The 17,814-nt window shown below is 43.2% G+C and overlaps 1 protein-coding gene across 1 annotated transcript; it reads right to left on the bottom strand.

Moving 5' to 3' along the window:
* Positions 1–5,200: 5,200 nt before the first annotated feature.
* Positions 5,201–16,056, bottom strand: LOC121917590 (thymus-specific serine protease-like). The gene is made up of 12 exons (XM_042443677.1): positions 15,903–16,056; positions 12,816–13,000; positions 11,847–11,943; positions 11,364–11,493; positions 10,625–10,748; positions 9,652–9,729; positions 9,325–9,372; positions 8,799–9,071; positions 7,511–7,649; positions 6,819–6,998; positions 5,940–6,085; positions 5,201–5,617 (listed from the first exon to the last, which is right to left on the bottom strand). The coding sequence occupies exons 1-12, from the start codon at positions 15,970–15,972 to the stop codon at positions 5,555–5,557; spliced, it is 1,533 nt and encodes a 510-aa protein (XP_042299611.1). The 5' UTR covers positions 15,973–16,056; the 3' UTR covers positions 5,201–5,554.
* Positions 16,057–17,814: the final 1,758 nt, after the last annotated feature.

Below are 17,814 nucleotides of genomic sequence, written 5' to 3'. Positions count from 1 at the left end.
CCTTGGTCAATTCCTTTGGGCGTCCCCCGTCTTTTGTCATATGGAGTTGTTCTGTCCGCTCACTGTCCCATGCCCTAACAGGACTTTCTGTTCCCCGTAGGAAATAAAGAGACAACAAGGGCGTGTGAAGACTCAGTCACCTGTTCGCATGATCTGAACTTTGAACGGAGAGTCCAGTTGGCAGCTTCAAGGCTGGGCGTGTTTCTTCTAAGGCTTTCAGTGGCATTTCTGGTGGCAGCAGCTGTGGAGGAGCACCGGCAAGTAAAACTCACCAAGTTCCTGGGCCACTTAAGGAAGAGGCTTTGGGAGGGTTCAAAGTTCCCTACTGATGCTGGTGGGTTTGCTTAGATTCCCAAAGCATCTTCTTCCCAAGACTGGAGCAACTGGGAGGACCTGTAAGGAGTAAGTGGCAGTGGACCAAGCTAGCTATAACCCTTTTACAGCCACCTACAGTCCAACATCCATTCCATAGCTACTTCCCCTACCCTATGGACCTAAATCGTTCACCATCTCTCAGTATATCTGACTATTCTGCCTTTGAAGCCATCTTCTGCTCTCCTGCCGCAAAGATATTTTGACATCTGACCATGAAGAACTCTTTCTCCCGAGCCATTATTGCTGGATCTGATTTGCCAGAATCGGGGCTAAGAAGGTAAGTTGTGACAAAACAGGTTAGACCACCAAGTCCCCTAAGTCAATCAAACAAGCCTAGACAAGCCTTAAAAAAAAAAAGGAACTGGAAAAGATGGTGATAATTTCTTTGGATTACTTAGAGACAGTCCTGATTAATTCTCTTTTGTTCTCACTATTTACAATCCTTTTTAAAATATCCTAGTTTATTTTTCTTCCTCTTGCTTTCCCCCACTGGTCTCCAACTTACTTTCCTTGCTGCAAACAGAGTTCAGAGGGCAAAAGCAGTTTGTACTCAAATCAGTGGAAAGAAAGGGATCGGATCTTGCTCTTCTCAGTAGACTCAGGCAAAAGCAAATTGCTGCAGCCTCTCCTAGCTTGTGTTTACTTCCCCACGAATAACCTTTGCCGTCTTGACTATGATCTGATGTCCTATGGTCACACCTGTCTTAGTTTTCATCTGTGAAATGTTGGAGTGTAAGACACAGCTTTCCTCATCTTTACATGATGGATGGCCTGTCAAGTTAAGTCAAGTTAAAAAGTATTTATTTATTACCATTCAGAAGTTTTACCCTGCCTTCTTTCAGCACAAGGTTTATGGTGGATAACATGAAAACAAATGTCCCTAAAGCCCTATATATGCTACAAAAGTTAAAGGAACATTAAATAAGCAGTTCTGTTAAAAACACTAAGGTGTAGCAGCTAACAACACAATAAAACATAGTTAAAAGGTACAGTAAAAGCATAATTTGTTGTTTCCTTCATCTGCCTTTAAATTGTTTCTGACTTATGGTGACCCTGAAGCGAACCTGTGCGAAGACATTTGCCCAGGAAACTTGTTTCCTATACAAAAAGCAACCATTTTTTATATGTAACCGTATGTTTTGAGCGAGAGCCAATGTGGTATAATGGTTTAAAGGCTGGAGTATGGGAGACCAGGATTCGAATCCTTGTTTGGGCATGGCTTTGGGCAAGTCACACTCTCTTGGCCTCAGATCCAAGCAAAGGCAAACCTCCTCTGGACAAATCTTGCCAAGAAAACGCCATGATAGGTTTGCTTTAGGGTTGCCATAATTTGGAAACTGCTTGAAGGCAGACAACAGCAATGGGCAGACGTCTCCCTAAAATACAAAAACTGTTCAGACATGTCTGAACATGAACAATGGACATTAGTTTTGGTTCCAGCTGCTTGTCTTGCTGGAGAGGACAAACACTGGCTCACGCGCCCACCATAGTTGCCATCCATGCCTTATCAGGAGATAGCAGTCCTTCTGTCTTGATATGAGAACCTGATTTACCAGTTTTTCACTTTTGATCTCCACAAACAAAGTGTTACTTGGAACAATGGATCTGATAATTTTTTTTCCGACTATATTTTCCTACCTTCCGGCACTGAAAAAGATCTTTATTATTTCTGTTAATTAGCTGTGGCATCTGCCATCTCTTCCCTCGCACCTCAGTGCTTTGGGGACTGAACAGTGGCACTTGTCCATTAATTGAATTATCTATATCATAATGAAGAGAAATCACAGTGTTGATGACGCATGGGGCGCATGAACTCTTATAGCCTCTGTTCCTTAACAACATTTATGCGGTATGCACAGTTGCTTGGTTTGCATTTGTGGCTCAGAAATCCAGGCAACGTTTTGTACAGTGGCACCTGCTAGTGTGTTGTGGTGACAACTTAATTCGAAACAGGGATAGGGAAACTTTGGCTCTCCTGATATTTTTGATTACAGCTCCCATCATGACAGATTGTATCTCCACATATGATCCTGCTTGTGTTTTGAAATCTTCTCTTGGTTCCCACTCATCTGATAGGAACACAGGAGAGGACCTCCTTTGGTGGCTTCTCCTTGGAGCCCCTTTCCTAGAGGCGACACTGGTGCCCTATTTGCTGTCCTTTCTTTTTATTCTAGGACTTGGAGGACTGATAGCTCAGAGGGAAAGAGCCTGTAATAGTGTGCTGCCGTGTGCATAGTGTGCTGTATTGCATTCCATTAGCTCAAGAAGAGGGAGACACAATGCGGATGCTGAATCTTGCCTTTCCCTTTAGACCAGGGGTAGGCAACCTGCGGCCTGCGGGCCGGATGCGGCCCGGCAAGGCCTTGGGACCGGCCCCAGCCCGGTCCTGCCGCCGATTGCCGCCGGGGCCTTTGGCGTCTCGCGCGAGGGGCATGGTGGGGCAATTGTCTATAGAAGCCTCAGAAACATGCATTTATCTTAACATTTTTTAAAAATCAGCAAATTTTTTTGTGTGTCCTCCATTTTTTATTTAAAAAGTGCCCTCCATTTGAAATTTTTGTCCTACATTTGTCCCAGTTTATTTATTTATTTATTTATTTAAAAAATTATTTAATTATTTATTTTTTGGCTTCGGCCCCCCAGTTGTCTGAGGGACAGCAACCCGGCCCCCAGCTCAAAAGGGTTGCCTACCCCTGCTTTAGACTCAGGCAAAAGCAAACTGCTGCAGCTTCTCTTAACTTGTGTATGTTTCCTCATTAATAGCTTTTGCCACCTTGACCACATTCTTAACATTGCATCGCCACAGGCATCCTTGCTTTCATCTGCGACATATTGGAGGGTATGAACCAAGGCAGCTTCCTCAAACTTGGATGGAAAGGAGCAATGGAAATGAATGCTATCAATACATATTGGGCACAAAACAACAAAACTCCAGGCAACTTCTTCTACCCGTTTAAAGTGCAGGTTAAATAGATAAAATACATTTTAAAACACTGAAGGGATGTTTCCTGCACAAAATTATTAGAAACATTGTGTGTAAAATGACCTTTGGACCATGTGTATAAGGTGTATACGAAACATAAATTAATTTTATGCTTAGACTTGGGTCCCGTCTGCAAGATAGCTTCTTATGTATATGCAAATATTCCAAAATCTGAAATACAAAGGTCCCCAGCATTTTGAATAAGGGAGACTCAGCCTGCATTTTAAAATGTATATCCCCCTGAGTTTAACTGGCTTTTAAAATAGGATGGATAATTTTGACTTGAATTTCCTGGAGCCTCAGGTCAAATATTGTGTTACATATTACAATGTGCCCACAAGATGATGACAGCCATGGTTTCACCGTTTGTACCTTCTGGGTTTCCCAGGGAGAATCTTGTACTTCAAGAAGAAAATCTCATCTTGGATACCTGGCCCTGGACTGATGAAAATGAGGCTCCTTTCAAAGGGCTGCCCCCCTTGCCAAAGGTATTTAGGGAGCCCAGTCTGTCTCTATCGCCTCTGTGTGGGAAGGAGAAGCAAGAAGGGGTCCAGCCATTGGAAGGCAGCTGCTCCAGCCTCCAAGAGAAGATCACCTGGGTGCATGGAGAATTGGTGAGCCTCTCAGCAGTGTTGTTGTTGTGCCCTTCAAGCCATTTCCAACTTATGGTGAACCTATCATGGGGTGTTCTTGGCAAGATTTGTTCATATGAGATTTGCCATTGCCTTTTCCTGATGCTGAGAGCATGGGACTTACCAAAGGTCACCCAATGGGTTTCATGGCCGAGCTGGGAATTGAACCTTGGTCTCCAGAGGTGAATCCCAAGGTTGTATCCCAACCTCTCTGAGGATACATTGCCTATTAAAACCCCACCAAATTCATGGGGTTGCCATTAGTCCACAGGTGACTTAATGGCACACACACAAAGCATTACAAATACTGACCAATGATGAAAGCCTTGTTTTCTATGCCTTGCAGCGAAGCATGCGGCTGACTGACCTGGCTCTGTTCAACCAGCTCTTCACCCTTGCTTTGGAGATCCAGGACCTGAAGGAGCTGCACCAGGAGATGGAAGCCTTTTCTAAGGAGGAGCTGTTTGCAGATGACCAAGCAAGAAATACCAACACAGTCACTCACTTCCACTCTGCTGCGGCTTTTGAACTGACCATCTGAACACAAAGGAGCAGCGCCAGATTTTTCAAGCTGCTATTATTACTCATGCACACAACGAAACTGGTTAGCTGAAGGTTCAGGTAAACAGTGTTCCTTCAACTGTCTTCTTGCTTCCACACCAATCAATACCAATCTCCAGAATATCTAGGACTTTTAGACAATAATGGACTCCATTAAATACAATTGAAAGGGAGCTCTACATTTGATCCTATTATTTTATTGCTAGTTTAGTTGCTGTGTGCCTTTAAGTCGTTTCCAATTTATGGTGACCCTAAGGGGATCCTACCATGGGATTTTTTTGGCAAGGTTTGTTCAGAGGGGGCCTTTGTCTTTCTCTGAGGCTGAAAGCTTGCCCAAGGTTTCCATGATGGGTCTCCATGACCAAATGAGAATTTGAACCCTAACTACTGAGTCATAAATAGTCTTACGTTCAAACTATTATCCCATGCTAGCACTCAGCTATTTCTATTTACTACGCTTTTATTCTATTTAAATTATTTTATGGTTTTGATCTGGGATTGTTTTCCATTGCTTTAACAGTATGACGCCCTGCTATCTCATAATGGAGGGTGAGAAAGAAAGAATTTTCTTATTGTCTCTCTCTTTGATACACGCACTCTTACAAGACCATCTGGCTTTGTTGACAAAACACAGCAATATCAACAAGGATGAATGGATGTATAAAAAAGTATTTATTTGCAAAGCAATGTGTAATTTTTTAAATTTATTTAATTTTTTTACAAAAACACGATCGATTATGGGTAGGGGAGTCAGCTCCGAGGTGACGCAAAGGCATTTTCAAGTGTAAAAAAAGTTAAAAGTACTTATCACAGTAATAGAATACTCAGTTCTGAAAGAACGCAAGTTAAGTTCTGAAGCGTGCATTTAAAAAATAACAGAATCACTGTGGCATTTAGAGTCAAACAAGTTTTTTCTGACAACCTCCAAGGAGTGAGTCTAGGCAGATTTTCTCCAATGATCGTCTCCAGAAGACTAAATATATTTTCCCGCTCATCTGACCGTTCAGCTGTCCTGTTGCATCTCCTTTGCCAGTTTCAGCCATTCACCAACCTGAGCGTTGATTTTCTGGGTGGGGAAAGAGAAGAAGGTTGGTCCCATGTTTTACCTGTTTGAAAGAGCCTGCAATCCAATAGCTCCTCAGCCATGTGGAAATACGCTATGCAAGCACTACTTAGCTCCCGTGCAACACATGTCTATGACTGGATGCACACAATGCACAATGTGTACAACCACAATGCAAAGTTCAGGTTAAAGATTCCTTATCCAAAATGGGACCAGAAGCATTTGAGATTTTTCAGATATTGGAATATTTGCATATATAGGTTGAGTCTCCCTTATCTAAATAATACCATCAATGTTATGGATAATCATTGGCCCCCTTCCTTACCTTCCTGGCTTCGACCAGAGGCAATGGGTCTGTGTTTGAAGGCATGTTCATATCGGCACAGTGGGCAGTGCCATTGATCAAAATGGCCCTCTCGGAGGAAGACTGGTCCTCGAGGACGCTCAGTGAATGCCAAGGATCAACATCACCTGAGGAAAGAGGGCAGAAAGGGTTTTAAAAAGGTAAAACAATCACCACATCTGATCCAATGGGAAAGGCAACTCTCAGAAGATCTAATGGAGGGATGGGTAGCAAGTAACAGAAGAACAGGGCACCAATAAATAATACCAATACCATTCTAGTGTATTAATACAATGTCTTGCAGACTCACAATTTAGTATATTGATTTCATATCTTACAAACTCAATATGTATATTACGCCAAAGAAATTTCTTTGTTGAGAAATTGTAACAGCAAATGCTGTTGCTTTTGTATAAAATACAGTTTGGGTTTGTAAGATATGGTATCAATATACTAAATTGTGAGTCTGTAAGACATTGGATCCATACATTAGGATTGTACTGGGGCTCTGTTCTTGTGTTACTGTCATTGGGGTGGGTGATGACTTGGTTTTGGAATGGGTAACATGTAGATTGAATGTCAGTACTGGCTTGAAAGCACGTACATGGGTTTTTTGTGGGTTTTTAGGGCTATGTGGCCATGTTTTAGAAGAGTTTATTCCTGATGTTTCACCAGCATCTGTGGCTGGCATCTTCAGAGAATGGCGAAACTCTTATAGAACATGGCCACATAGCCCGAAAAACCCACAAAAAACAATAGATGCCAACCATGAAAGCCTTCGACTTCACATACGGACATGGGCTTTATATGTGTTTGGGTTTGTATGTTTAATAAAAATTAAAAGATAATAATAATCCATACCATTCACGAAAAGAACACGGGTGGCTTTGGGGTGGTCAGCCCCGTAGTATTCATTGGTGAAAGACACCGCGTCCTGGGCACTGCGGGAGGATATGTTGAAGGCCTCCTTGCAAACATCCATCTGAAACTTCAGGTCCACCAGTTTGGAAAAGGGGCAGATAGGATCCTCACAGGTCATGACTGGAGTAGGAAGAACAGGATTGGGGTCATGCAGAATCAACGGTATCAATCATAGCCCCCCAACTATCTTGATTTGGAAGAGACAGTCTCAATTACTCCTCTACCACCACACTTTTGAAACTGTTGGTTATTTAAATGTCCCAGTTTCCCTCTCCTCCTCCCACCTTGGCTTAGTTCAATTGCTGCAAACTGAGTTCAAAGTGCAAAGGGAGTTTGCATTCAGTTAGCCCAAGAGAGGGGAGAAAAGGGGGCAGACTCTCGCCCTTGCCTATAGGCTCTGGCCTCTTCTAGTAAATCTGTTCTCCCTCAGGAATAACTTTGCTATCAAGATTATACTCTTGATGTAGTTTAGGTATATCTGTAAAATGCTGAAAGGTATGCAATGCAACCAGGAAAGCCTGGTATCGATATTCTTTTTGTTAGGAAGGCTGGACAATAATGGGAGCGAAAGCCCCCAACAAGATTTGATGTTATTCACATCTTTAGCAAGACTGAATTGTATTTCCACTTACAATAGCCAAACTCTGTGCATGTCTGAAAGATCCATGGCCTCATAAAAGAGTCTTTTGTCACCTTGGTGTCACGTAGTAGCTGTATGAATTCAGTATGTGAGCTGTGCACGCATGGAAGTCCAATGCTTTTCAGAGCCTTCTGTTGAATGTAAAAAGAACCACAAATCAGCCCATCTTTGCTGCCCAAGAAATAGAGTATGTGGCGTCTTGCAGAGACTTTCAGTGAGATTTAACATTTCCATATCCCCCAACTGTCTCCGTTTGGCATTGCCAATTAATCCTCTGTCTTCTCAATATCTCAAATGCTTTTAACATTTTTCTTCCCTTCTCCTTCTTTCTTGCTTTGTCTTAAGTTTACTTCATTTGCTGAAAACTGAACACTTTTCTTGCATTGTGGCCTTTCTCCCAATACAGTTGCTCAAGGCGACATCATAGCGACATATTTGTCCTGCTATTGTCTCAGAAAAATGTGAATGTAAATTAAGTGGATGCTTAATACTTGCTTTTTATTGCATTGAATTTTTTAATAAAAAATAAATGAAAAAAGACTATTAACATTCATATTTATATTTACTGTATATATTTCTCAAAGGGGGGGTGTATGTGTGTTTCTGAGCAAGGTACAAAGGGTCAGTCATTGCCATTAAAGCCCTACATGGTTTGGGTCTAGGTTACCTACAGGGCTGCCTTCTCCTGTGCAACCAAAAGTGTTACTGTCGTTTTGTTGTGGGGCTTTCAGGCTATGTGGCCATGTTCTAGAAGAGTTTATTCCTGACGTTTCGCCAGCATCATTCTCTGAAGATGCCAGCCACAGATGCCGGCGAAGCGTCAGGAATAAACTCTTCTAGAACATGGCCACATAAGCTGAAAAACCCACAACAAAACTATGGAAGCTGGCCATGAAAGCTATCGACTTCACAACCATGTTACTATCTCAGCCATTCTCCAAATGCACCTGAGGAAGTAGGTTCAAGTCTATGAAAGCTCATGCTCCCTATTTCTGTCTTTCTGTTAGTCTCACCAGTGCTGCAAGATACCTTTGCATACCCATGAAAAATAGATTTTGGAATTCTGGATAAGGGAGACTCAACCTGTAGTTTACTGGGCTCTGGCAGTGGGGAACTGGAGAGTTTGTTCCTTTCACAGCCTGCTTGCTTTCTATATATCCTGCACATAGAGGAATGATAAAGCCAGCCTTTCCTCCGGCACCAGGCCACTCAGTCACCTATGTGGAGTTTCCAGCCACCGGTGGTGACCAGGCTAGCACACAAATGCAAGGTTGACTTACGAGATTGGCTACGGTAAGTCTCTCGTAGGCAGATCCAATGTTCGGGTCGGTCATCGTTTTGCACAGGCTGTTCACGTTGGCCATATTTTCTCCTTCGTTGTTGTACTGCACAATGAACATTAAGACGTCAGCCATGTTGCTGAGCAGCTCAATGCTGTCACTGTGGCCTTGTACATGGGTACAGGATTGGAAATCTTTTTCTAGCTTCTGCAACTGCCCAGCAAGTACCAGCTTCTCCACAGCGGCGAAGCCCTCGGCTACGGCATCAAGGCACTAAAAGGAGAAGAACCAAACCAAAAGTCATGTCAAGGATCTGGCTTCCATTTCTTAGCAGAGAGAGGAGGATGTCCAGGGCATTAGGCAACATGAGCCAAGATATCCCAAATCCACAAGAAAGGCATTGCATACACTCTAACATCTATGCCACCCTCTATGCCAAGGGTGTGGCTGCTAACACACCAAGCCTTCAGGAAACTCACTGCAACAGCCAAATGGGTGTTCATTTTTGTTAAATTGAAAAACTAACCTGTTTGGAACCACCAATCACTGGATTGGACAGACTTTCCGCAACAACCTGGAATAGAATGGAGGAAGGTTAGGACCTATGAAGGATGCACTAAAACCATAAAACAAGGATATGAAAAGAAATACGAGTTAAAAGAACCAAAGAAAAAATGCTATAGGTATCAAAACTATATATTAGAAATAGATGCCATAGATTTTAATGTCCAATAGGGGGTAATGTAAAGTTTGGTGTATCTGTTGGAACTCTGGTGGAAAGATAGTCAAAGATGTATGTGATTAATATATGGAAATATACACACAGTCATTTGATTCCTCAGCAAGTCCTCACCTTCTCGTAACCTGAGAAATCCACTTGCGCTCGGACAGGGGCTGAAGATGCAATGGCGCCAAAGACCAAATGGGGAAACTGGAATAGAAAGAAAGGAAAAGAAGAAAATGTAATCAAGGAAGGAATGGGATTCCTCCTCTCCCTGATCATCCAATATAGCTTTTCTCTGGCTGGGGATGATAGGAGACTTTATCTACCCTATCTAGAGGATATTGGCTTAAGGAAGGTTGATCCTTGGGAAGGGATGAGCAAGTGGTCCATGAGTTACTCTGGTACTCCCACTTGCTTTCAATAATATATAGTAGGTCCTTGGTATTTCCCTGGCTTTGGTTCCAGGAACCGCCATGGATACCAAAACCTGTGGATGCCCATTAAATACAGTGGCATGGTAAAATGATGTCCCTTGTATAAAATGGCAAAATCAAAGTTTGCTATTTGGATTCTATATATATTTTAAATGCTTTCAAGTCGTGGATGGTTGAATCCGTGGACAAAGACTCAGTGGATACAGAGGGCCAAGCGTATTTCAGCTGACATTACAGTGGCTTGCACTGATGTAAAAAGGTATCAAGTGCCTCTGTGTGTGACACCTTTCCTCAAAAGGGTTACTGCTTTTCTAGCCTTAAATCAGCTGTGGGTTTCTAAAGCAAGATATCTAAGACTGCGATGCAATATATATCTGAAACATTATCATTGTTGTTGTATTGTGCCTTTATGTCATTTCTGGTTAATGGTGATGGTAAATTTAAACTTATCATAGAGTCTTCTTGGCCAAATTTGTCCAGAGGGCACTTGCCTTCCTCTGAGGCTGAGAGAGAGTGACTTGCCCAAGGTGGTCATCCAGTTGCTTTCCATGGTTTAGCAGAGATTTGAATCCTGGTTTCCAGAGTCATACAAAATGATACAGGACTATATTTCTCAAATAATGGCAAGGCATTGGGCTGCCAGCCTATTTTTATCACTGTGGTCTTACCTTGAGTCGGAACCAGGCTGCCAAAGAGCCAGGGTACGATCCTCCAAAGCAAATCCAGGTGTTGTTTTGCGTCAGTTTGTACTTCTGAGTGATAAACTGTTGGAAGGAAACAAGGTCGGACAAGCTGCAGACGGAGAAAAAGACAAGGTTTCATAAATCAGGTTGCAAAGTACGGTTTAAAATAAATAGGATGCAGTTCGACACAAAACATGCATTTGAGAACAAAGCTAAGCAGTTGGAAAATTAGATACATTGTGCACTGGAAAGAGGGCATTGGACATTTAGAGCCACAAAAGTATGGCAGGAACCCAGGGGCGTCAATAGGGGGGTGCGAGGAGTGCATATTGCACCAGGTGACACCCTAAGCTCAGCCTAATTAACATTAGACCAGGATTCAATTCCCAGTTCAGCCATAAACCCCACTGGGCAAGCCACACACTCTCAGCCTCAAGGGAAGGCAATAACAAGCCTCCTCTGAACAAATCTTGCCAAGAAAACCCCATGATAGGTTGCCAAAAGTCATAAACGACTTGAAGGCACACAACAGCAACAACAAAATAAGAGCTTAGCTAAACTTTTAAAATTCTTGTAAAGCTGCTTTGGGATACTGTAATTTTATGAGATTTCTAGCATACAGCAGAAATGGAATGAGACACCTTGTGCCTCGAACAGAGGGCACTGCTTGACCATTTCCCCTTCTGACCACAACAGAAAATGTTTTTTTAATGCATCAACTCACGCTTGCTGGCTGTTCAGGTATGGCAAGTTGCGGTCCTCCAACATATCAGGGTTGAGGCTGGAGCCATAGAAACGATGCTCCAAGGCCACAAGGAGAGCACCATACTGTTCGGCCAGGTTCACATGGTGTCCTGAAATTGGAAGCCCAAAAAAGTCACAACAAACTACAAATCCCAGGATTCCATAGGATAGAGCCATGATGGTTCTATGATGGTACTATTGCTTTAAAAATGCCTTGGCTAAGCTTTTTCTTTTTTTAGCCAAGCTGCTGGAGTCTCGGGGAACCCCAGCTGACAATCCCAAGGGGATAGATGAACCTGTGGTCTGACTTGTACAAATCCGCATCCTACATCCCATCAGGAGCAAGGTAGGATGCCTAAGCTTTGGTGAGTCCTCTTGGTTCAAATGCATCTTCTGAAAGGCTTCCCCTCCCACTTCCCACTTTTTGGAGCAAGATATCTGTGTTTTGCGGGGTAGTACCTACCCATTATAGCAACAAATCCGGACAATTCACCCTCACCCCCGATGTAGAGGAAGACGGGATTACCAGGTCGGAAGAAATCAGAATTAATGTAGTATCGCTGTGGATTGTAATGACACAAGGAAAACAAGTAAGTGCAAATGTGATGCCAAGTGCCCACTCCATATGGGGCAAAGAGAACATGAAAGGTAATTTCATCATGTGAACCTCCTCCACTTTATAGGGTTCAGCCCAGACAAACTGGGACATGTGGCCAAGCAACATCAGAGTGCGGTCAAGATGGCAAAATCTATTAATGATCATTGAGCATGAGTTACTAGGTGCCAGTTTTGCTCACAATTTCACTTTTCACCTTGCACATCTCCTTCTCTGTGCTATTTTGTTGTCCCTCCCTTTCCACTTGGCATCATATTGAAGCAGAGCTTGCAATTGTAACTTTTTTTGGACTCTGTCTCGCAGAACATCCAACTCAGTGTGGCTGGGTCTACAACTTCCAGAATCCACCAGCTAGAATTATCATACCCTCCAAATGGGTATGTATTACCAACACTTACCCTCCAAACTTTCACACTCCACAATTATTGCCATTCAAGGCTGCTATAACACTATGGCTCCATCCCACACAATCCTGGGATTGGTAGTTTCATGAGGTATTCAGAATTCGCTGTCAGAGAGCTCTAATGCCTCCCCAAACTACAAATCCCAGATAGCCATAGAACGCAGCCACATCAGTTAAAGTGGGATCAAAATGCAATAACGGCACAGTGTGAAAGGTCATCAGTTCAACAGGTCCTGAAATCTCCTAGCCACTACAGCCAAGAATACAACTTTGTGAATACCCAAGCCAGTGTAACTATTGGGTTTAGTGAGCCCCTAAACACCTTAAGAGTGTATCCATCCATGTAGTCTAAAAGCACACATGGGCACTCTCTGGCTTTACCGCTCAACCATCTCCCTGTTGTTCTTTCTTACCTGGTTGAACGTGATGCGGTTTTGCTTGTTGAAGTGGTCCAGAGGTTGGCGGATGTTGCCCCCCATGATGCTGTCCAATTCTGGTTGGGCCATTCCCGGTTTCAACTTGCGCGAATTGAACTTTTCCCAATTGTGCTCCTCTTGCTGCTGTAAGAGGCGCTGGCGGAGCACATGGAACTGTCGGACTGGGGTTGAGGGAGAAGAGAAACACAAAGAGGAATGAAGATAGACATTTCAAAAGGATTAATTGGGACAGTCCATGCCAAATTGGGACAGTTAGAGGGTGTGTTATAATGTTGCTGGACTCCAACTCCCATCAACTGCTGCTAGCAAGGCTATTGGCAAAAAATGCTGGGAGATGCACTCTAGCAACATCTGAAAGGCTGCATAATTCTCTCAGTGTCATATTAAGTTGCTTTTTGTGAAATGCAACTGAATGAATGAAAGTTGTGCTTGGCTGGTTCTCCATCAAGCACAACTGCTGCGTCTTGGCGTCTTGCTTCCAAGAAGTCACATTTGACCAAAATAGGAGATGAAAAAATTGCTGTCCAGACCACAGCATATTTATGTATTTAAAGGGTTTATAACCCACCTTTCTCCCAAAATGGGACTCAAGAGGGGGCAAAATCTTGCCCTTCTCAGTAGGCTCAGGCCAAAGCAAACTGCTGCAGCCTCTCCTAGCTTGTGTGTGCTCTTCCTCATTGATAATGGCCTGTTACAGACAGCCAAAATAAAGCTGCTTCGAGTCACAGTGGAGGTGTGGTGTTTCAGTGATGCATGCGTCCCAAGAGTCCAGAAGCCACACCAAAGCCACGCTCCAGTCCTTAGGGCTGGAGTGTGGCTTTGGTGTGACTTCTGGACTCTTAAGACGCATGCATCATTGAAACACCATACCTCAACTGTGACTTGAAGCAGCTTTATTTTGGCTGTCTGTAACAGGCCAATGTTTACAATCTTGGCTACACTCTAATGCTCCTTAGCCAGACATGTCCTGGTTTTCATATCTGAAATGGTGGCAGTTCTGTTATTAATACAGTGGGCCCTTGGTACCTGCTGGGGTTTGGTTCCTGTGGATATTAAAATCCATGGATGCTCAAGTCCCATCCAATACAATGGGGTAGTCAAATGGTGTCTCTTATATAAAATGGCAAAATCAAGGTTTGCTTTTTGGAATGTATATATGTGTAAATACTTGCAAGCCGTGGATGGTTGAATCCATGGATAAAGAATCTGTGGATACGAAAGGAAGACTGTACTGTACTGTACTGCACCCCTCTCCATGCAGAAAAAGAAGAAAAACATAAGGATAGCAAGAGAGAGATTTACAGGAATTTAGATCTATGACTAGATAGGAACTAGATCAGTCTTCTGATGCACACATGAAGAGGAAGGAAAGATTTTAATTAAGGATCCGCTGTAATATTATTGGAGCTTTTGGGATCTCCTCTCCTAAATTCATATCCCTTCTGCTGTTCATACACAAAAACAAGTGGATATCAGGGCACAAACAGTGCTATGATCCAGGTGAGACAGCATCATGGGATTCAGATCAAGGATGAGTGGGGCAATTACTCCGGATCACATGCCAGCAGCAGGAGATAAGATTGGAGTCACCCCACCCCGCTATATCTCCCAAATAAGTAACACATTTGCACTGTAACTCCCAGGAGATTGTAGACAGCCTGGCTTGGAAATATTTAACTTTTGGCAGTCACTCTGGCAGAAATCTGCCCTTTACTCAGCCAACAGGAATTGGAAAAGGAACCCTTTTTTGGACTAAAACTTTGCAGAATCCCTCTCGCTCATGAAAAAGTTGCCTTTTGGTCAACATCTTCCAAGTAGCATGGCTTGGAAAAGTAACTTTTGGAAACACCCCAAGCAGCATGGCCAATACAATTCCAACACTGTAGTCCCCGATAAGGGATAATGGGAGTTGTAATCCCCCAATTGTGTTTATAAAAGTAACTTTGCCAAGTTACATTCTGTTCACACACTGGAGCCAAAGCCTGGAGCCTGGGATATTCAAGTACAGAGGTATGTTGTCTGGGACATCCTGAGAGTTGCATTTGAAAAATATAACTTTTCCAAGCTCTGGATAGGAGGGAGGTTTTTCAGTTGCTCACAGGAGGCAGGAGGAAAAAGTTAAGCTTTCCTTTCCATCACAAAAGGCAACTGGACTTTTTGAATGCACCCATTAGTACCACACTGGAAGCTTCCTTTAAAAGCTTAATTCAGTTGTTCCCATTGAATCACAGTGTCCTGGGACTAGAACTCCCAGAATCCTTGATTCATGCTGGCTCCCTGGGGCTTCTGGGACTTGCAGTCCAGCAGCATTAGTGGAGTCAAGTTTGCAACAGCTGGATTGAGGATCAGGGCCAAGGAAGAGAGATGTAGGGCAGAAGAAAAGTCCAGCTGGGATGCATTTGGCCCATAAGCTGGAGATTTCCTACCCTTTTGCATGACAATAGATCTCAGGGTAACCTAGTAAATGTGATTGGAATTAGATTTAGAAAACTCACATTTTCTTCATATGGTGCACAGTTGACTTATGGAACTCACTGCCACATGATATGACTCCTTTCACATATTCCCCCGACTATTTTTGCAGTCGAGAAAGCTTTCCTTAAACTGCTACTCGTCTTGTTTTGGGGTGGCATAGAGGACATAGGACTGTGCTGGCTCTCAACATCTGAATTTTTGTAAGTTCTTTGGCTTTGTTTTCCTTTACTTCATCCTTTGCATCTTTCATTACGAGTCAAGTTTTACCCTCGACGTATCCATGGGTCATATCAAAATCCATAATTTTGGCCCCAAAACGTGCCCTCGACTTATATATGAAGTTGAATTATAGTCGAGTACTGTATATACAATGTCATCAAATCATCAGGGGGCTCTAACGAATTGATGGGTAAAACATTCCCAGTTAGTATCATACACATTCTGATAAGCAGTGCTCTGTAGCATCTTGAACCTGACCTGGATGAGGGCCTTAGCATGTGTGAACCCGGCCCTAGGATCAACCCATGTGCCTGCATGGTCTCTGTTTTGCAATCCAGCAAAAGGCATGGGATGCAATGGGAGGCTTACCTGCCTGAGCCAGAGAGAGCATCACCAGGAGAAGGGAGAGTCCCCCAAAGAGCCTGCCAGAAAAGGCCATGCTGCATCCCTTCCCAGAGCCACAGATGTCGAGATGATGGGATAGGGAGTCCCTGGAGAAACGGAAAGGGAGCACCCCAGCCAAGGGCCGGCTTTAAATACCCTTCTCCCTCCTCCTCACATGACAGCTGGCCTTCCCTCCCACCCCATGACCCTCCTTGCAAAAGAGCCAAAGGAGGGATTGAGCAACAGGGTCTTCTACAGTTGACCTCTTCCCTCCCCAGCGCATCTTTCTCACATGCTGCCACTCAAGGCTGCCAAGCATAGCATCACACACCCAAAAGGCTGAATCTGTATTTTTTCACAGCAGCTTTGGCTCTCTGGAAATCTAACCTGTCTCTCACACATCTTCCATTCCGACACTTTGGGTGGCTCTGTTAAAGGTGCAGGAGCAATGCTAGAATAAAAGTTGGCAACCTATAGAGAAATTGGAATTTGCGCAATCCAGAAGGAAGGCTGAATCCAAGTCAGCAGGGCAGCTCTTAAATCTTTTTGTGAGCAATATATTATTGTGGAAAAGCAAAACCGAAAAGAGGAAGGAGATAAATCACAGCAGCTGAGAGGAAGCGACAGATGCATCAACATAAATTGAACACGTGCCTTAAATCTTTATTTAAACACTTTCATTTCCCCATTACAACATTCCTTAATTGATTGTCGTTCTTGTTGTTGTGTGTCTTCAAGTTGTTTCCGACTTATGGCGACCCTATCATGGGGTTTCCTTGGCAAGGTTTCTTCAGAGGGGTTTGTCATTGCTTCCCTCTGAAGCTGAGAGAGTGTGACTTGGGCAAAGGCACCCAGTGGTTTATATGGCTGAACTGGGATTCAAATCCTGGTCTCCAGAGCCATAGTCCAACATTCAAACCACCACACTGCACTGGCACTCTTTTCTTAGTTTACAATTATAATATTCAATTCCCCTCTTTCTCTTCCTCCCACCTTCCAATTTTTGTTAATAAACCAAATATCTACCACTGTAAAATGAATCCATCTTCGTAGTACTGACAAAGGGGTTGCATATTGTTCCCAACATTCAAAATACACTTTCCCATAAGGAATGCCATCTGACAGAGATGGCGAAATGTCTCTCTGGTTAAACCCCAGAGTTCATATGAGTAACATAAATAATAAAGGACAATAACATCCAAAATGGACAAAGCAGTGATACCTTTATTAGAACAATCAAAATGCAAAAAATACGTGTTGTAAGCTTTCGAAGCTCCACCGGCTTCTTCATCATGCAAAGATGTTAAAAATCTTACAGGATTAAAAAAAAGGACAATATTTTTTACAAGAGACAGCATTGCGTAGTGGTTTGAGTGTTGGACTATGACCCACTGGGACATGAAACCCACGGGATGACCTTAGGCAAGTCACATGCTCTCAGCCTCAGGGGTTGGCAATGGCAAACCTCCTCTGAACAAATCTTGCCAAGAAAACCCAATGATAGGGTTGCCTTTATATAGGTTCACCTTAGAAGTTGGAAATGACTCCAAGGCACACAACAACAAGTCACAGGCCTGCATTTTGTCAAGATGCAGTTATGATTGGAGATGGTATGGAGGGATATCAATGCAGGCAGGCCCCTTTTCCTTCTGGCCATAGAGTCTTGGGAGGCAAATGATGCCAAAGTCCTGGAAATTTAAATGCCATTAGCAACATAAAAAGGTATTTTCATGGAGATCTAGTCTGTCTCCATCCCTTGTGAGGCCACAAATCCCTTTGTTAGGCAGAGAAGATTGAATCACTCAAGAAGATTGAATCTCTCAGTGCTTTTGCATTAGGAAAAAATGGGGTGCAGTTTAGGATTGCACATTCCAAATGCAGTTCCATCCTGTTCAAT

This window comes from Sceloporus undulatus, unplaced genomic scaffold (genome assembly GCF_019175285.1).
Source record: "Sceloporus undulatus isolate JIND9_A2432 ecotype Alabama unplaced genomic scaffold, SceUnd_v1.1 scaffold_24, whole genome shotgun sequence".
In the NCBI taxonomy this organism is placed as follows: Eukaryota; Metazoa; Chordata; class Lepidosauria; order Squamata; family Phrynosomatidae; genus Sceloporus; species Sceloporus undulatus.
This window is presented reverse-complemented; position numbering and strand designations above follow the sequence as displayed.